Consider the following 21,785-nt stretch of genomic DNA (forward strand, 5'->3'; position numbering starts at 1 on the left):
TTAATTGCGAGGTTTTTTTTTTTTTTTTTTTTTTTTTTTTTTGGGGGGGGGGGGGGGGGTAGATAATGCATACTGTGTTTTAACCTATATTGTACAGAGTTTAAAATGTAACATATCTTTTCTGTATGTACTCAAAAGATGTTTATTTTACATTTAAAAGGAGTTCTTTCGCAATTATCAGCATTTTCAAACATCAATAAATTGGTTTGATAAATAGTAAATGCATTCTAACCATAATTATACTTTCTAAGGTGTAAACAACTTGATTAACAAGCCTGTGAAATGCGTCTTGAATTTTAAGTAAATCAATAACTATGATTTACAAATATCTATAAATAAATTACAACACTAGCTGTTAACAGTAAACTTGTGAGTTAATATTTTCTGCAGCCGACTGTAGGCCTACATTAATTTAATGCAATTAAGGTCCGCTCAATATTGATGGGGATAATGTATCAAAGTAAGTGACTTGCTTAAATTTATTATTTTAAAATGTTGTGTTTTTTTAAATTAATAATGATAAAAAAATATTTTGTGCTATTACATAGGTTGTGATTTAATGAGATATTCTACGTGAGTATATTTTAACATCAGCACCGGTTATAATTACAGGAAGTAAACTGCCATCTATCGGCAATTTGGGGAATTACGTGAAAAGCACAAAGAAACAAGTTGGCCGCAAAATAAAGCCATATTTTACTGTCATACGGTAGTTAAACAATATCTATATGGGGCAACAGTTGATAATGTATTAAAGACACGAATTTGCATGGTTGATTTTGTTTGTACTTACCTGTAAACAGTTGAAACACCATCCCGAGCAATAGACCGGTTGCTGAGTTTTTGTTAGCAACTGATTTGACTGTCAAATTCTGCAGTTCTAAAATTAGAAAGATTGCAGAATCATTCTCGAATTTATAAGTATATGTAACTTATAAATTGTTTATTATCGGTTCGATTTATAATAGAATTTAAAAAATAAATAATTTGAGTTTCAGCATCCATAAAATTGAAATGATAAATTCAAATTGACCATCACCATGTCTTTTATTATTTTGAATAATTCAAAGTGCTTCAGTTAATATTCTATGCTGTTGGATGTAACATTCATGTCTTAATATTGTTTTCATGGCTACCCAAATAGTAATGCCATTTATTATGATTAATAATAAAAGGGAAAACTTTATAAACAAATTCCATTTTTAAGAAAGATCTGTATGACATTAAAGAAATAGAAATTTCATGAATCAAATTAGTGCCGGAACTTATGAAAAGTTAACAATCATATGATATGGACATGCCCTTTTTGGCAGTTTGTCAAATTGAAAGCAGCATATTATATGAACAGGATGTCATATTCTTGTTTCTGAATTCTAATGATCTGTCATTATTTTAACAGTGCATGAAATGGATTTAAATTATGAGTCAGAAAAGAAATTATGACTTATTAGGACTGCAACAATTCAGATACCTTACTTTTTGGTTCCATTTCAGATATATTTATAACTTGTAACCATCTTAATTATTGAATTTTGAATTGAATATAAACTTTATTGTAGATAATATTACCACAGACACTCTTGTTTGACTGTGCCTTGATCATTTGATGTACCAAACCAAAACCTGGATAATCAGATAGTAGTGCATTCAGATGAATTTGAACTTCGGTGAATTATTGTTCCCTTACTCTCAGACTCTTTGTCAGCAACATAATATAAGGCCTCTTTAGTTTCATTGCAGTAGTTTTCAGAGAAATTTGTCGCTTATTTTTTTATGAGCTTTATCACTGGTGTAACTCTCCAGGAACGATGGTTAGGAAACTACCCGCCTATATGACTGAAATACTGTTGGAAAAAGGCGTAAAATTAAACAAACAAACAAACAATCATAAGTTACAATTTTAAATTCGACATAGATGCCATGCACATGTTTATATTATCTTATAATAATTTTTACTTATTTATATAATTTAAAACACATGGATACAAATATTAAATTCAGCTACAAGAATAAAATAATATCATAAATCTATAAATATATAACTTATAAGTAGAAACTTATCCTCCCAACAGATACCATCAATTGATATATATAGCTATAAAAATAGATTATTGCAAATTCAAATCAATTTTCAATTTCCATTATTATCACTTATTTAATACTGTAACTTAAGTGTAAGTTATACCTCAGTCAAAAATGCAAATAATGTAACACATAAAACAAGAAAGTAACATTGTGATCTTGTTTAAGTCCATTTTAGCAGGATATCCACTGTCTAAAAACCATTTCCTCAAAATGCAAAAAAATTAATAAAGAGTGAATACATTTTCAGTGGGAGGGTAGGCTACTGGGTAGGTAGCATGGCACTTATATAATGTCAGTCTGACAGTTGTTTATAATACACAATTTTTTTCCAGAATTTTGGAAACATGATCCATACCCATGGAATTGGCAATTTCAGCGATGCTTTGTTAAAAATTGGGGAAAAAAATACATGACTGATATTTTGTAGTGATTAAATGAAAGCAGACAATCACTGTCTAGGATAGAATCTTCATACATATAAACACTTTAACAGTGGAAAAACCCTTATTTTTAAAAAAAAAATAGAATTTTTTATTTAATATTTTTATTTTGTAATTTTCAGTTGAGGAATTTTTTCCTGTGGATTGATTCGGACAATAATATGTACTATTTTCAGTTGGGAATATGAACGAATATCGGTTATAAGATCAGCCAAAAAAAAATCTTTATAAATATGATGTCTTTTCATTTGATTACAGTAACTGTGATATGCAGCACAGACCAGACAGTGTAAATGGGTGGAGCAAATATTTTGTGTGCCCGAAATGAATGATGCTGATGTTATGTCAAGTGCATATGCGGCCTATGCACAAAATTTATCTAGTCTAGGTAAGATTTCGTTATTTCAGTACATTATATTTAGTTTGCAAGGCCCCTAAAATCATGACTGAGTTAAGTTAGACATGCCCCAAACCCAGTCATGGCAGAGAAAAGTTTTTCACGCCTCTGGCCATGGCAGAGTTTATGTGGTCTAGATGAGATTTCATTAAGTCTTAAGTTAGAAATATAATAAGTAAAAGATTAAGATAGTTTATTCATATGGCAAATGAGTTTATTTACATGGCAAATGTGTATTTTTTGGAAACTGTGACAAAATTCAAAAGAGAAATAAAAATTATAGCATTTTAAGGCATAATGGGCCTTTTTACTACTTGCTAAAACGCAACAGAAGCAAAAGATGGTTCTTGAAATTGGCCAGTGAGTATCTTTTTTTGAAACTATAACAGGATATAAAAAAAAAAAAAAATAAAAAAAAATTGAGAAATAAAAGTGACATCAATGTTTCAAATCAAGGAAACAGATGGGTGACATTAAGTGAACCAATGTTTGACATAAAGGAAACAGATGGGTGACATTACTGGAACCAATCTATTTAAATTGTAAGCATTTCCTGCAAGAATCTGGTTGCCACTCGCCAGTGGCATTCATGTAATTGACAGTCACCAATGAGTACATGACTGACATTCGACTGTTAACTCTGATTCACCTATTATAACTGAGTTATACCCATGACTGACATTCGACTGTTAACTCTGATTCACCTATTATAACTGAGTTATACCCATGACTGACATTCGACTGTTAACTCTGATTCACCTATTATAACTGAGTTATACCCATGACTGACATTCGACTGTTAACTCTGATTCACCTATTATAACTGAGTTATACCCATGACTGACATTCGACTGTTAACTCTGATTCACCTATTATAACTGAGTTATACCCATGACTGACATTCGACTGTTAACTCTGATTCACCTATTATAACTGAGTTATACCCATGACTGACATTCGACTGTTAACTCTGATTCACCTATTATAACTGAGTTATACCCATGACTGACATTCGACTGTTAACTCTGATTCACCTATTATAACTGAGTTATACCCATGACTGACATTCAACTGTTAACTCTGATTCACCTATTATAACTGAGTTATACCCATGACTGACATTCGACTGTTAACTCTGATTCACCTATTATAACTGAGTTATACCCATGACTGACATTCAACTGTTAACTCTGATTCACCTATTATAACTGAGTTATACCCATGACTGACATTCGACTGTTAACTCTGATTCACCTATTATAACTGAGTTATACCCATGACTGACATTCGACTGTTAACTCTGATTCACCTATTATAACTGAGCTATACCCATGACTGACATTCAACTGATAAAAGGTCACTCCTTGGTAAATGTCAAAATTTTACAAGTGAATCAAAGGGAGTGGTGGCCTAATGGTTAAGATGTCTGTCTCTCTACCCAGAGAACAAATGTTCAAGCCATACTCGTGTCACGACCATGTTTCTTCATATGACACCCGTACTGGTTGGTTTCAAAAAGCAGACTCGAAAGTGATTAGTCTAAGATGCAAGAACTTGTTTCACAATTAAGCTTTAATAGATGTGTTTAAACTAAACAAATGAATCAAGCTTATAGGTGAGCATCACTTAAAACTGTCATTCATCTATGACTGACATTCACTTGTTTTACATTTACCAATTAAAGTTCACCGTTGACGTATTTCAGGTATCCATGACAACCCGGGGCTGATTGAGCAGCTTCAGTCATTCCTAAAAACCAATGGTTTACATAGTTCATCCCCTGCCGGGACCAGGAAACTCTCATCTGATAACTTACAGGTAAAATTATTATACCCGTTAACATTAAATTATTAAAGCTACATAACATTTTATTAAAGCCACATAACATTTTATTGAAGCTACATGCCTTCAGATTTTCAAGAAAATCAGCCTTGAGAAAAACGTACTTAAATTTTAAGAAAAGTAAAAATATTCACAATTTGAGAAATAATTGTCCCCCACCTTTTCGAATATAGAAATAGGCTCCGTCCGTCCGTCTGTCCCAGGGATAAAAACTAACCATTTAAGCTTGGTGGCCACCTGGGCCACTTACTGTAAAATTTTGGTGGCCCAGTAAATATATTAGTGGACCAACAAATTATGAACAGAAAGGGACTAGCACTGGCAAATTTTTTAGCCATTTTTTTTGCAACGAAAATTGCGTGCCTGTATTTTATTTTCAAATAAGGAAGAATGGTATGGCATGAGGTATTTAGAAAACATAAACTATATTGTCCACTTTTATTTTGGTATCTACATTTTTTATCACATTAACACATTAAACTTATAAAATTTACAGTCATAATTATAAAAGCTTCCAGCTCAGTAGCTATGACATTTGCCTGGTTAAGTCAGTGGCATGACAGTAACAGCAGAAACACATTTCAATGTGCTGCTTCAGCTTGCTTGGTTAATGACAAAGATTTGGCTTGAAGACTATCTGTATCTGAAATAATACAGAAGAAACAAGTTTGAAAGTAAGAAGAGTGAAGAAAATAATATTGAAAATTCTAAACTAAAGATAATTAAGGAATAAAATCACATGTACTACTGTCATTTTAAGAGTACATGAATCAGTATAAGTTATCTGAAGGCATTTTCTGTTTGTATGTTACTTAACTGAATCTTTCTTTAATATTTCACAGTCATAAGCCATTTATAAATGAATACTTCTGCAAGAGCTTTAGGGGTTACAAAACTTAAATTTGATTTTAAGTCAAATCAAGGTCAATCTTTTTTTCCAAGGAATTCTCTTTAAATCCAAATGTCAAATAAATTTCTTGTAAAGGTTAGAATAAAATGGCAATCAACCCCCTCCCCCGAAGAAAAAAAAAGAAAACATAAAAAAAAACATAAAAAAAACAACCATTACTCTAAACCAATATTTTCTTTTGATCTGTTTATCAACAACGATAAAATTTACTGAATGCAAACTTACCGTCAACAGGTCAAGTTGTCAACTGCAGAGCATAATTTGTCGCTATTTCATACCCAAACTTCAGATTAGATTAGCGATAATCTTGAGTAATCTTGGGATGCCGCTACTTATTGTTTCATGTTAAATATTAAGACCCAATTTCCAATGCATATTCAACAAACTGCCAGGTATGTTCACGACAATTAGTGTCATATTTATCAGCTGATGTAAACAAACGGTGAGGGTCAGTGTATTAGACTGTGTTACTTTTCATATCAATATTTAATACAGAAGGGGAGGTAAAAATATAAACCAGTCAATGACCCACAAGAAGTAGACTGTGTCGCTGTGTTTTGAGATAAGAAGCGGTAAAGCGGAAATTGAAAATGGAAAACCAAATGTGTACTTTTCCGTTCTTAAAATAGCAAATTCTAAATTTAGACTGGAGATTCCAAAAGTGGAAGTTTGAGCTAATCGTGATTTTCTTGTGCCAATTTAATAATTTTGGAGCCAATTTGCTCCTTTGATTTTTCACACAAGTTGATTAATTTAATCTACGGCCGATTTTTTTTAAGTCGCCGACTGGACGACTATTTTGAAATTTTTGGTGGCCCAATTGCAAATTAAGTCGCCGTGGGCGACTGGGCGACCGCTAATTTTCAGCCCTGCTGTCCGAGCAAACATTTTGGGTTTAGGGGCTATATAACAGTAAAGAGAACAATAGGTTCATTCCGTGATCAAAGGGTTAAGGGGCTAGTAGCCCTTAAGAAAACAAACAAAATAGCCCCTAAAGCCAAAATGTTGGAACGTCTGTCCGACTGTCCGTCACTCTTTCGTGTCCGGTCCATAACTTTGTCATTTATGAAAGGAATTAGAAATAACTTGGCACAAATGTTTATTATAATAAGACGATGTGTCATGCGCAACAACCAGACCCCTACCTCCAGGGTCAAGGTCGCACTTGCTCATTCAAGGTCAACATTGTCTATTTGAGGGTATATGTCGTGTCCGGTCCATAACTTTCTTATCTATGAAGGAGTTTTGTAAATACTTGCCATAATTGTTCACAATAATCAGACAATGTATCATGCGCAAAAACTGGTCACCTACCTCCAAGGTCAAGGTCACACTAAGAGGTCAAATACTTACATAGTCTGTTATAGGGTATATTTTGTGTCCAATCTATAACTTCTTCATAGTTCAAGGGATTTTGAAATAACTTGGCACAAATAGTCACAATAATTAGCCCATTACTTCATATACACGCCTTTTAACGCCCTTTTCACCCCCCCCCCCTTTTTTGTTGTCTCAAATGATGAAAAAATGCCTTATTTAGGCCCCAAACACTTGTTTTTGTTTGAGAAATGTTGTTAAAAAAAATGACCTCTTTTTCGGCGCGGCCCCCCAACCAAAAGATACATCAGGGGGTTGCCAGAAGGGGGATGTGCCCCCTTCTGTTTTGGGGGGTTTGAAGGGGGGCGGAGTCCCCCTCATCGCCAAGAAAATTTTGGACTTGTGAGAGGCTGTAAATGACCCCAGATTGATCATAAGGTAACGTGTAACCAACGCTGAAAAGCATTTGACTCTATCTCAATCCATTGATAAGTTGCAGCACTTTGAAATCAATTTTGATGGAAAAAATCAACGCAAAATAGTGATTTTTGGCAATTTTGAGATGTCCCCTCGTTGCCATGGTAACAGAAAATTTAAGTCTGAGCATGTTGTTGCAAGGACAATGGTCCAGTCAACATTTGTGCCAAGTTTGATTAGTGTTGAAGCAGTTTTTATAGTATTATAGCAATTTGAACTTGTAACGGGAGACTTTTCAATGAAAACGGCCATTTTTCACAAAATGCTCATGAAGCAATGGGTTAATGAAAAAAATAAAAAAATCTACAAAACAACAATTTTTCTTCAAATTTATATGACAGGCCATGTTTAAACATGAAAAAACGCGATTTAGGGTAATTTCAAGTATTTTCATCATTTTCAGTTAACCCATTACTTCATATACACGCCTTTTAACGCCTTTTTCACCCCCCCCCTTTTTTTGTTGTCTCAAATGATGAAAAAATGCCTTATTTAGGCCCCAAACACTTGTTTTTGTTTGAGAAATGTAGTTAAAAAAAATGACCTCTTTTTCGGCGCGGCCCCCCAACCAAAAGATACATCAGGGGGTTGCCAGAAGGGGGATGTGCCCCCTTCTGTTTGGGGGGTTTGAAGGGGGGCGGAGTCCCCCTCATCGCCAAGAAAATTTTGGACTTGTGAGAGGCTGTAAATGACCCCAGATTGATCATAAGGTAACGTGTAACCAACGCTGAAAAGCATTTGACTCTATCTCAATCCATTGAGAAGTTGCAGCACTTTGAAATCAATTTTGATGGAAAAAATCAACGCAAAATAGTGATTTTTGGCAATTTTGAGATGTCCCCTCGTTGCCATGGTTACAGAAAATTTAAGCCTGAGCATGTTGTTGCAAGGGCAATGGTCCAGTCAACATTTGTGCCAAGTTTGATTAGTGTTGAAGCAGTTTTTATAGTATTATAGCAATTTGAACTTGTACAGGGAGACTTTTCAATGAAAACAGCCATTTTTCACAAAATGCTCATGAAGTAATGGGTTAATGAAAAAAATAAAAAAATCTACAAAACAACAATTTTTCTTCAAATTTATATGACAGGCCATGTTTAAACATGAAAAAACGCGATTTAGGGTAATTTCAAGTATTTTCATCATTTTCAGTTAACCCATTACTTCATATACACGCCTTTTAACGCCCTTTTCACCCCCCCCTTTTTTGTTGTCTCAAATGATGAAAAAATGCCTTATTTAGGCCCCAAACACTTGTTTTTGTTTGAGAAATGTTGTTAAAAAAAATGACCTCTTTTTCGGCGCGGCCCCCCAACCAAAAGATACATCAGGGGGTTGCCAGAAGGGGGATGTGCCCCCTTCTGTTTTGGGGGGTTTGAAGGGGGGCGGAGTCCCCCTCATCGCCAAGAAAATTTTGGACTTGTGAGAGGCTGTAAATGACCCCAGATTGATCATAAGGTAACGTGTAACCAACGCTGAAAAGCATTTGACTCTATCTCAATCCATTGATAAGTTGCAGCACTTTGAAATCAATTTTGATGGAAAAAATCAACGCAAAATAGTGATTTTTGGCAATTTTGAGATGTCCCCTCGTTGCCATGGTAACAGAAAATTTAAGTCTGAGCATGTTGTTGCAAGGACAATGGTCCAGTCAACATTTGTGCCAAGTTTGATTAGTGTTGAAGCAGTTTTTATAGTATTATAGCAATTTGAACTTGTAACGGGAGACTTTTCAATGAAAACAGCCATTTTTCACAAAATGCTCATGAAGTAATGGGTTAATGAAAAAAAAAAAAAAAATCTACAAAACAACAGTTTTTCTTCAAAATTATATGACAGGCCATGTTTAAACATGAAAAAACGCGATTTAGGGTAATTTCAAGTATTTTCATCATTTTCAGTTAACCCATTACTTCATATACACGCCTTTTAACGCCCTTTTCACCCCCCCCCCTTTTTTTGTTGTCTCAAATGATGAAAAAATGCCTTATTTAGGCCCCAAACACTTGTTTTTGTTTGAGAAATGTTGTTAAAAAAAATGACCTCTTTTTCGGCGCGGCCCCCCAACCAAAAGATACATCAGGGGGTTGCCAGAAGGGGGATGTACCCCCTTCTGTTTTGGGGGGTTTGAAGGGGGGCGGAGTCCCCCTCATCGCCAAGAAAATTTTGGACTTGTGAGAGGCTGTAAATGACCCCAGATTGATCATAAGGTAACGTGTAACCAACGCTGAAAAGCATTTGACTCTATCTCAATCCATTGATAAGTTGCAGCACTTTGAAATCAATTTTGATGGAAAAAATCAACGCAAAATAGTGATTTTTGGCAATTTTGAGATGTCCCCTCGTTGCCATGGTAACAGAAAATTTAAGTCTGAGCATGTTGTTGCAAGGACAATGGTCCAGTCAACATTTGTGCCAAGTTTGATTAGTGTTGAAGCAGTTTTTATAGTATTATAGCAATTTGAACTTGTAACGGGAGACTTTTCAATGAAAACAGCCATTTTTCACAAAATGCTCATGAAGCAATGGGTTAGACAATATGTCAAGTACAACACCTGCACCCCTACCTCCAAGATCAAGGTCACACTTAGAGGTCAAAGGTAAACAGAGTCTGTTATTTGGTATATTTTGTGTCCCATCCATTACTTCTTCATAGATTAAGGGATTTTAAAATACTTGGCACAAATAGTCACAATGATTAGATGATATGTCATGCGTAACATCTGTGTCCCTACCTCCAAGGTCAAGGTCACACTTAGAGGTCAAAAATTTACATAGTCTGTTATAGGGTATATTTTGTGTCCAATCTATAACTTCTTCATAGTTCAAGGGATTTTGAAAATACTTGGCACAAATAGTCTCAATAATAAGACGTTATGTCATGCACAACACCTGCTCCCCTACCTCCAAGGTCAAGGTCACACTTAGAGGTCAAAGCTTAACATGATAGATTTTTAAATTCCGTGTTTCATTTTATTTTTTTAACAAATTTATTGTTGCATTTGCAGATCTAGCATTGATCATAATTTTGGACTGAATGTCCTGAGATCCATACCTCAATCTTTTGAAATAGCACAATTTTATGCTTCATATAAAACTTCCTGAGGCGGGGGACGTTGGTAACTCTGTTACAAATTCTTGTTTACATGTTATTATTTACAATTAATGACTGATTTTACACCATATTGTTACTGTGTGACTAGGGCCGAACAGGCTATTTTTTGCATATTCTGGCCTATTGATGGTAATTTTAATAGATTATCTGTTTGCTGTTTGTAATGTGTAAATTACTTTCTTTATTCACTTCAAAATATTTTAATATTTTACTTTAAATACATTTTTTTTATGAAAATACATGTTAGCATAAATATGGAGGCATGCTGCCTAAAATTCATAGTTTTTGTATAATTGTTGCCAAATAAAAATATGTCTGCAAAATGTGTAATAAATGTACATGTCATTGTTATATAAAATCAAAAGTGTAATGAAGTTGATTCATTTCTTATATTTAGTGAATTTATCTACTGTCAGATTTATGTCCGTTGTTTGTATGTAGATCTTGTGGGGGATTTATTGTTTGTGTGTAGATGATATGTCACATTTATTGTTTGCAATGTGTGAAGTTGATATGTCAGATTTGTTGTTTGTGTGTAGAACCTAGATTTCATGTCAGATTTTTTGTATGTGTGTATATATCCTATGTCAAACTTATTTATGTCTCTTGAAAGTATTTTGATCTCATGTCAGATTTGTTGTTTGTGTGTAGAACCTATGTCTGACTCATTTATGTTTCTTGATTGTATTTTGAACTTATGTCAGATTTGTTGTTTTTGTGTAGAGCCTATGTCATATTTATGATTTTGATGTATCTAGATTTCATGTCATGTGTTTGTATGTGTGTAGATCCTATGTCAGACTTATTTATGTCTCTTGAAAGTATTTTGATCTTATGTCAGATTTGTTGTTTGTGTGTAGAACCTATGTCTGACTTATTTATGTTTCTTGATTGTATTTTGATCTTATGTCAGATTTGTCTTTTGTGTGTAGAACCTATGTCTGACTTATTTATGTTTCTTGATTGTATTTTGATCTTATGTCACATTTGTTGTTTATGTGTAGATCCTATGTCAGACTTGTTTATGTTTCTTGATTGTATTTTGAACTTATGTCACATTTGTGTTTTTGATTGTATCTAGATTTCGTGTCAGATTTGTTGTATATGTGTAGATCCTATGTCAGACTAATTTATGTCTCTTGATAGTATTTTGATCTTATGTCAGATTTGTTGTTTATTTGTAGATCCTATGTCAGATTTATGTATCTTGATTGTATGCATGTAGATTATATGTCAGATTTTGTTGTTTGTGTATAGATCCTATGTCAGATTCATGTTTTTATTTGTGTTAATATTAAGCTAGATTTATGTCTATTGTTTGTGTGTACAGTGATGTTACATGTATGTCAAATTTATTGTTTGTGTGTAGATATTTTGTCAGATTTATTATTTGTGTATAGTATTATGTTACAGTCGTTGTTTGTGTGTAGATTTTATGTCAGATGTCTATATCCTGAGTCAAATTTAGTGTTTTAATTATATATATATATATATATATATATATATATATATATATTTATGTATTGTAGGGAATGGACACAGCTACAGAAAGAGATAGTGATGTAAGACCTGCTTGTCGATTTTGTGGTAAAACTTTCGCACAGGCCAGTTATATAAAAGCACACGAGAGGTTACATACAGGTACGTATACTTCTTTTTATACTTTGCCAATTTTGTTTTTGAACATGCTTGCAGTTCTACTTGAAATCATAGGTATTTATGGTACAACTGGGAGTCACAGTCAAAGAATTGAATTTTTTACCAGTATTTCAGGCTTCTAAAAAGCAATATCTACAAGTCCAAATCACATTTTACTATTCCATCCCAAAGATTAGTTTAGACTTTAACTAGTTTTAAGGAATTTTGAAAAAGTAAATTGTAATACTTGCCTGAGAACTGATATTCAGTCTATCAGCATGTGAATTCTTTAACTAATGTACTACCTGAAAGTCAGTTGAAATTTCCATTATTCTGTTTTTGTTCAGATAAATATTTTCTTATTTAAATGTGAATGATATAGAACCTTAGAACTTGTCTTGTTCATCATTATAGTGCAAGGCCAGCTTGCACATCCATGCAGTCTTACTAGATTCCCCTGTTGCTGTTCTCATGATGAATAATTTTATACGAATCCCCCCCCCCCCCCCCCACTGCCCCAATTAAGGTTAGCCTGTTAGTGCAACAGGGAGGGCATTGGATTTGTAACCCTGGGGTGGCTGGTTTGATCCTTTGGCAAGGCAAAAATTTTCCGTGACAATTGAATCATTAATCTCAGACATTGAGTTTTCGGAAATAAAAAATGACCAGAGCATAGATATGTAGCTTGTATAGTGTAGAATCAATAAGCTTGTGGTCTTCTAAAATGTGTTTAGTTAAATTTAACTATAGAGTAAGAAAAGTAAAATTGATGATCATACATGTATATTGTATTATATACAGCTGTTACTATGGGTTTTATTGTAGCCTCACAATAACAAGAGATTCAAGCAAACATTGATTGAAGTTTAATGAGAAACTATAATTTTTATACTGTAATTAAAATGGCAAGGTATGGTATAAGCTGTCGCTATAAAAAAAATTAGTCAATACGCATTCGTTTTAGTCACTTATGTACTTTATTTATCTTTATACAATTACTGGCTGGTTTGTTAGGAGGGGAAAAAACCTTCACACAGCATACTGAACATTGTCACAGCCTGTTGTTTACATGTGACACTTTGTTTTCTACAGAAGTAAAGTATTGATTAAAATTGAAAACAATGTAAATAAAGTAATTTTCTACAGTATTGACTAGATTGAGAAATGTTACTTAGTGAATTATTTTCTCTATAAAACAACATTGAGAAATGTTACTTTGTGGTTTCTTTACTTTTCTCTATAAAACAACAAAGAATTGTCTAATCTTTGCATAAAGAATCACGGAGTGGCTACCTTCCAGGGTTTCATTTTCTTTCGATAGTTCAAGACTATTTACTTTTTAGTTTATCCCAAAAATTTAATGACACTAAAGTTTTGCTTCCCTTTTAACAAAATATTGTGTTATTTTCCATAAATTTAAAGGGCCTTCATCTATTTTTGTTCTAAAATTTTGAGTTTTCCCCTTTCTATGTAAACTTACAAAAAGTGATTTATTTCCATAGTAAACTTAAATAAAAGTGACACCTTTTCTTGATAGATTTATCAAAGAATAACCACTTCCCAATGTAACCAACAATGCAGTGATTTTTCACCTTATGCCTATAAAAGGTCTCTTCCCAAAACAATTTTTTTTTTAATTCATGCAGTTTTCCCATAAATATGATCTAATACCTTAATTTTTTACTTCCCAAATTAGCAAATTAAGCAATAATTTTCCTAAAGTTAAGTGAGAAAAAAAACCTGCTTTAACATTAACTGTAATTACTAAACTGTTAATTTAATAAACTAAAGACTTGCCTGAACTCTAAAGAAAAAAAGCTAACAAAAACCACTCATTCTTGGTAAACTAATTTTTCGCAGAGTTATCTGTTCACGCTACACCTTGGCTTATAAAGAGTGACCTCTTCCTAAACTTAAAAGGTGTGGTCCCTTGAATGTGTACTACACTATCTTTCAGACGCATAAAACTCACATAAAATTCAGAATGGCTAGAAATATATGAGAATTTTTCATAGTATAATATTTTGTTCAACATTTCAGGAGAAAAACCATACGTGTGTTCTGTATGCAATAAGGCATTTAGTGATGCTAGCAACTGGAAAAAGCACGAGCGCATGCATTCACGCCAGGTGCAAACTGCATTTGAAGACGGTGTAGTTCCCGTAGTAACAAGTGCCCCACCAACACCTGAACCGTTAACCCCTAGCTCGCCGAGCATCACCACAGGTCAGAACAGCAGTGCAATGTCTCACAGCAGTCTTAACTCCCAGATCTCGTCGTTTGCCGCCAGTTTGTCCCAATTACCTGCTACGTCAAGTTCGCCAGTGACCAGTTTTCCGGGGTTGTTCCCGGAAGTCTCGCTACCGTTGCCAATCACGTCTCAGTCTGCCCTGCAGCTTGCTCCGCACCTGTACACTATTAATTCGCAGAATTCCCAGAATTCAGAAGACGCAACAGATTTATCTCCACCCGCGAAACGAAATAAAGAGGAGAACAGTCGTGGTAAAGATGACACGCTGAGTTGTCACATATGTGGAAAGATGTTCTCGACGCCAGCCAGCTTATCCATGCATAAAAAAATACATTCTGGTGAAAGACCACATATCTGTCTAACTTGTGGAAAATCATTTACGCAGATTGGCACCTTGAGAGCCCATGAACGTGTACACACGGGTGAAAAACCTTACGAATGCACAATTTGTGGGAAAACATTTGCCCAGTGTGGAAGTTTCCGAATGCATGAAAGGCGCCACCATAGGGACATGATGGAAAACTTCCAAAAATGTTTTGTATGTGGAGCTAGCTTCCATTCGCTGGAAGAATTGCAGAAACATATGTTGTGCCATCCAGGGGCTTTCAATTTGAATCTGCAAAATTTACATCCTGGGTCCCTCGGTTTTCCTGGACCAATGCCACTTGGTTTTGGATTTCCACCGGATCTTGAAGGCAAAGGTGATATGATAAAACCCGAGGTGTCAGAGATGTCTGACATAGAAAAGGCATTTAGCTTATTTGCTGGACAACCAAAGTCTGCGCCAGTTACGTCCCTTGCAGAGCACTTTCAGTTGCCACCCTTTGTTTCAACTGCGCATGCTTTGATCCAGCGTTCCCTGTCACAGGGTAGTGATCCAAATACTGCTGTCTCGATGCTATTAGCATCCAACGGTGCTGAAAACTTGAACCTACTTGGTCAGCCTTTCAATGCGGCCCAAGGCATGCTGTCTCCGGCCCGTTTGCCAATACTCCGCCCTGAACGAGCCCCGTCCAATTCAAATGACCAACTTAAAATTGAGGAAGTGGAACCAGTAAGTACTACCACAAGAAGCCGAAAGTATTCGTCCGACTCGCATACGTCCATGTCAATGAATGATGGACCGTTATCTCAGTCTGACGGAAAAGCTAAAAATAGTGCTGATGAGGACCAAGATAATGATAACGATGGGTCCAATAAATTCGACCAATGTCAGAAAACCCCATCTGAAGACTCGAGCTTTGCCGAGTCTAGATCGACGGAGGATTTTCAGTCTGATGACCAACAGCATACTGGAGTTATAAGTCGTCGCAATCTTAACAAGCGAATGATATCATCATCAAATCTGCGGAAACAGCGAAGACCGATGCGCCGACTGAGCACAAGTGCGATTGTGGACCAAAGCACGTACCAGCAGCTATATAACGAGGAAGGGGAAGAACTCTCGGAGGATCAGTTAATGGTCTCGTTCCTGCTGTCTAAAGGAGAAGTCTACAAGTGCGAACACTGTCATATCATATTCGAGGACTGTACTCTATACCTTTTGCATAACGGATTTCATTCGAGCGATACCGATCCTTTTAAATGTGTCATATGTAAGAAATGTTGCGATGGGCGTGTTGAGTTCAACTGCCACCTAACGAGCCACATAAAGTAAAACTTCGTACAACCATTGCGGGAAAGAAGATTCAGATAAGACAGTGAACTGCAATATTAGAATAACGACAATATTTCACAAAACATGCAACAGTGCTTATAGATTGTGTACATAAAATTTAAAGCGCACTAAAAGATTTTTAGGGAAATTTGCAATATTTGGTGAATGGCATACAAGGAAAATAAACACTATGCTTATATTGCTTTGATAAAAAGGGAGATTTGTTAGATAAGAACAAGCTTTTGGGGCTACGGTTATAAAATGCACTATGAATGAGGCTTTATGAACAAAAAATAGGTCATAAAAGTTTGTTAGAATTGTCCACATGTGCTTTTAAATAGGTTAGAGAATAACTGCTGTTGGTGATAGAAAAAATGAACTTTTATACAATGGAATGATGAATAGGAAAAAGTTTTTTGTGAGTGCAAAAATGGATGAAAGTGTGTATATTTAAAATGTGCTGTTTGATATGGAAGTTGATCATCAAAGTGTTTTTTAAAGGAAATTCTGGCAGGTTTTTTTTTATCAGTTTACTGAAGAGAAATTTCTTGAAGTCAAATTTACAAAAGTTTTCTTTGGACAGTATTTGTGCAGGAAAAATTGATGACCAGTGAAGTAATAGAGAAATCAAATCAAATTCTGAAAAGCTAGTCAAAATAATTAGTTTAATATTATATAAACACAGATCTCGTGTTTTACAATTTAAAGTCTATAAAAGCACTAAAAAAAGTTAACAAGTATATACAATGAAATACCAAAGTGTAATCTTACCTATTTCTCCTAGATTAAGTAACCAAACATAAGTTGCCAAAGATCCAAAAATGAACCAAAATAATGCTAGAAGTCAATAAAAGCGAATCCAACACAAAAGATGCAAAATGAACCCCAAGATTGTGAAATCAACAAAAGTGAACAAGGAGAATGTGATTGAAATGGGAACAAAATTGAACAATGTGATGAAAATTCAAATCATAAAATGCCATTTATGAGTAACAGTGGAATGTTAATCAAAAGTTACAGGTGTGTTTGCGTGAGTGTGGAATAAATAGAATGTAAACATTGACAAAAGGAACTAGTCCTCGGAAGAAAAGAGACGCGATTTCGGTACAGAAAAGGCAAAAGACGGCTAGATGGCTAACCATTATAATCTCGACGGAAAATATAGAATTCATATCGCTTTGGATATTATATTAGATACTGTAATGTACAATGTACGTATATGTGTTTAACACATGTGCATTAATTACTTGCTGCTGTTTCTAAGAAATGTTGTATTTATTGAACATATTGAATCTATAAGTGTGTTACATTATTATATATATATATATATTATATATAAACTCCTGGCTTTTTTTTGACGATGTATCCACTCCTACATAATGTACATCTAGTGGATTAGAAGGCAGCATGGGGTCAGGGGGTTGTTTCACAAAGTAACTCGATTGTCCTTTTCTTTTCTTTTTTGTAAAAAACTCGCATCATTTTTTGAGACTTCCAACACTTGAAGTATTCATACATCATACATGCATGTCATTTTTTTGCTGTAACTTAAATATTTACCAGTCTGGCATTTTTCTGATTTATAGCAGATAGGGAATAAATCAAATACAACTTTCTTTTTTTAAAGAAAACTATAACTTATTCTAAAATATGCATAAAGTATTTATTATTTTTCAAACTGTCCGATTTTAATCAAAGTTGAAATTCATTATCCTACATTAAAAAGCTGAATTTAAAGTAGTTCAAATAATATATGACAAAACCTCATCTTTTCTTTTAATGAGAAAATGATTCAGACTGGTCCAGACATTTTGAACTGGAATTATTTTAGACTGTGCCATTTAAGAAATATCTATTTTTAGAAGTTGTAGAGAGTTTTTTGTTTTTTTCACTGCTGTTAGTGATTACCCCCCTTGTTTTGTGATAGATATTTGAGCTTTACAAAAGTCGAAGTGCCATGATCATATTTTTTGTCTAGATTTTAAGTATTAAAAATTATATTGGTGCATTTTTTGTCAAAGTGAATAAATTTGTTATTGAATCGCAATTTATCTTAAGAATAACACTATTTATATTATATATATTATTTTGTTATTTTTGTTGCCATAACTACACATATTCAGTGCCATGACAGTTATTATTTACCTTATATTGTGACTTAAATTTTTACAGTTCTTTAACATAATTATATTGTAAAATTGTAAAAAGTAACTTTTTTTTCGGGGAACAAAGTCTTGGATAATTTGAAATGTATTAATTTTTGGGGTATGTTTCCATAGTTTCTATGATTTTTTTTGATTTTTTTCCTTTTTCTTGCAACATTATGTTAAACATCTACTGAATTATTTCTTGTAATTTAATGATATTGATTGTTAAACTTTTACAAACATTGTTTAGTTTGATTTTATGGGATTATTTTTTCTAGGGAACAATTTTAAGCTTTGCTTAACTCATAATGAACCATTTTGGTTACAACATATTTTTTTTAACATGACATCTTTTATTTTACCAAAATTGTAAATAATGTTCGCTTTTCAAGGTTACAAACATTGCGGTCAAAATTTTAAGATAAAATCTTTGTTGCATTTAAGATGAGACGTTTTGATTCTTAACCCTTTGCCATGCTAAATATCTAAAATTGACTTGTCCATCTTCCACTCAGGACAAGACCATTTTTCATTTGAAGGGAAAATTTTCAAAAAATAATTATGTTCTGACTAAGTAGCAAATAGTGCACAAAGGTGCCAGCTAATCTTGGTCAGCACTGATAACATAGGCATTTACTGTCACCTCCTGGAGGCTGAAGATTTAAGATGCAATTTGTTTAAATTCAGGCTGGCATGAAAGCATATGCAGTCGGACCATGCTATATATATTTGCTGTTTGTTACAGTCTAAATTTTGCATTTTAATATCAAAGTCTTTTCTTTCTTTATTGATAATAGACATGTCCCTATTCAAAAGGGCAGGGGGGGGGGGGACTTTTTGAGCATGGTAAGGGAGTTAAGTATTTCTGGGTGTTATAGGGTCTTTTAGTTTGTTTTTTTTCTAATGTGCAATTTATTTCATGTCTACAAACCCACTTGTTTAAATTTCTCCACCAAATAAAACCCATCTGTAGAAAAATATCCCATTGTTTTATTGTAGCCATTTTGGGAAATATTATTTTTGGTTTATTTTTTTTTTTCTTTGCTGTCGTGACATATCAGTGATTTCTTTACTAAAACTTTTAAATGTGTTTACAGACTGGTTAACTTGATAACCACCAACCCTCTTTTCAATAACAAAACCTTTGTTTTGAATCTATCATGCATTTTGAATTTTTGGTTTTTATATGGGGCCCCTAATATTGTGTAGCGTATCATGGAGGTTTAACCAAATTCTGCACTTCTGTGGCAATAGTAATTGATGGTTCCAAAATTCATGCTGGACAAAATCTGGAGAGCAGGGGTTATAAAGGTTAATAAAATGCTTTGTTACAAAATTTATGCAACCAGTCAAGGTCTGAATAACTGATACTAAATGTAACCAGTCTAGCTTTAAAAATTAAACCAGTCAGGTATTATGTAATGGAACCTGACTGGTTTAGAATAATCAACAAGAATGATTTTATCGACATACAAGTCGAGTTTGAATTGTGAATCCAAATTTGCATGAGAAAATGCAACCAGTCTTGTTAACCAGTCTTGTTATAATGTAAGCAGTCTAGGTATGGTACCTGTTCAGTTAACAAAAAGTAACCATTCAAGTTAAGTTAAAAGGAATCAGTCTGTTTATGTGTAATGGAACCAGTCTAATTTTGAATAGTGAGACCAGTCTAGTAATAAACAATGGAACCAGTCTAATTATGAATAATGGAAACTGTCTAATTATGAATAATGGAAACAGTCTGATTATGCATAATGAAACCAGTCTAACTATGAATAATTTAACCAGTCAAATTATGGATAATGGAACCAATCTTATTATGAATAATGGGACCAGTCTAGTTATAAAACCAGTCTGTATTCACATTCTCTGTCTTGTTTTGGGGAAAAGAATATTCTGCATCAGTATTCACATGATCAACACTTGTTAAATAATTAGCACCATATTGTTACTTATTACTTCTATAAAGCATTTAAAGCATTTATTTAAATATTTATCTTTCTTTAAGATCTGACAAAACTTGTTTTACAATCCATGTATCTATGGAAACGTTCAATGTACTGTAAGGTGGTATTAGTAAATAATATTTATTTTACAAAATTAAGATATATTTTTCTAACACTTTAAGTTTATTTTTAATTAGAAAAATAAGTTATATTTTTTGTTATTCTAAATTAACATTTCTGTTTGACCCACTTTATCAGATAGATTTTACAATTGTTTTTTCGTATTGATCCTGGATAGGTTTTTTTTGCTGGGATTTCTTTTTTTTTTCTTTTCATTGCATGGTTAAAGGAACTCCACTGAGGTCCAAAAGTTAAAGATTATACAATTTGTAAAAATATGACACAGAAAGAAAATATGAAAAAAGTGATAAGCAGTGTCCTAAGAATTGAAGTTTAGATCAATTTTGTGTGTGCAATTCATAGATAGATATCGTGATAGCATTTAAACACTCCATATTGGGGTCATTTTGTACAATAAGAATGATTTTATTCTGGAAAAAGGGAACCAGTCAATAATATGAGAATTTACACTGATTTTGGTCACATGAGAAATCATGTGCTACAATACTCAACAATTATTGGCTGTTTGCTGTCATGTGCTAGAATAATTATCCCTGATTGGCTTATAACTGTCACATGAGGTGTTATGTCCAAGAATGCTCGTTATAAGTATTAGTAATTGGTACAGACCAACATTAAATCGTACACTAATCTTGGAAACATATATCTAGTCCTGTTAATGTCAATACAAACTTCAGTGGAGTCCCTTTAACCCTGTGCAGTTGGCAAGAATCTAATATGAATTCTTATAAAATTAGTTTGCATGGATTTTGAAGATCTGAAATTCTTTTTTTTTTCTTGTTTTTTATTCCGGAAAATAAATGATGGTAGCATTACATGCTGTCATTGAAAGGAAAATATTACAGATTTTTTTTTGCATCTGTTATAAATATATTTTTACTTCGAGCAGCAAATGTTGCAATGTTTATTCACAACTTTTTATAGATGCACACTCTGTTTTTAAACAAAAGAAAAAATTATATATATATTTACTTATGTATTTCTATTTTTTATTCGAAACAAATGACTGGATAATAGATATATTGATGTCCAATAAATTTGTAAATGATGTAAATAATCCATAAATATTTCCGCTTCTGTAGCATTTAAAAGCCGTCCTGCTAGCTTTAAACATGTCTCATTTTTAATTTGCGATGCTTTATGTCATATTTACTCGTATATAAGACAGGCTCACTTATAAGTCGGGGCTCTACATTTTTACCTAGGTTCACTTATAAGTCGGGCTCTACATTTTTACCTAGGTTCACTTATAAGTTGGGCTCTACATTTTTACCTAGGCTCACTTATAAGTCTGGCTCTACATTTTTACCTAGGCTCACTTATAAGTCGGGCTCTACATTTTTACCTAGGTTCACTTATAAGTCGGGATCTACATTTTAACCTAGGTTCACTTATAAGTCTGGCTCTACATTTTTACCTAGG

At 33.6% G+C, this 21,785-nt stretch overlaps 1 protein-coding gene and 1 long non-coding RNA gene across 3 annotated transcripts; one reads left to right on the plus strand and one right to left on the minus strand.

The window, feature by feature from the left end:
• Positions 1-356: 356 nt before the first annotated feature.
• Positions 357-16,891, plus strand: LOC132728094 (DNA-binding protein Ikaros-like). 2 transcript variants are annotated; one of them, XM_060713716.1, is made up of 5 exons: positions 357-460; positions 2,784-2,913; positions 4,628-4,740; positions 12,113-12,224; positions 14,262-16,891. In XM_060713716.1, exons 2-5 carry the CDS (start codon positions 2,850-2,852, stop codon positions 16,127-16,129), a joined length of 2,157 nt encoding a protein of 718 aa, XP_060569699.1. In that variant the 5' UTR covers positions 357-460; positions 2,784-2,849; the 3' UTR covers positions 16,130-16,891. The 2 variants fall into 2 exon arrangements, with proteins under 2 accessions (XP_060569699.1, XP_060569691.1); XM_060713708.1 differs by lacking the exon at positions 357-460 and adding an exon at positions 621-709 and having other exon boundaries at positions 14,262-16,890.
• LOC132728111 (uncharacterized) lies at positions 5,189-6,543 on the minus strand. The gene is made up of 2 exons (XR_009625437.1): positions 5,900-6,543; positions 5,189-5,407 (listed from the first exon to the last, which is right to left on the minus strand). It is a non-coding gene; the product is annotated as an uncharacterized LOC132728111 (long non-coding RNA).
• Positions 16,892-21,785: the final 4,894 nt, after the last annotated feature.

This window comes from Ruditapes philippinarum, unplaced genomic scaffold (assembly GCF_026571515.1).
Source record: "Ruditapes philippinarum isolate M1 unplaced genomic scaffold, ASM2657151v2 ctg3962_1_1_1_1, whole genome shotgun sequence".
Lineage (NCBI taxonomy): Eukaryota > Metazoa > Mollusca > Bivalvia > Venerida > Veneridae > Ruditapes > Ruditapes philippinarum.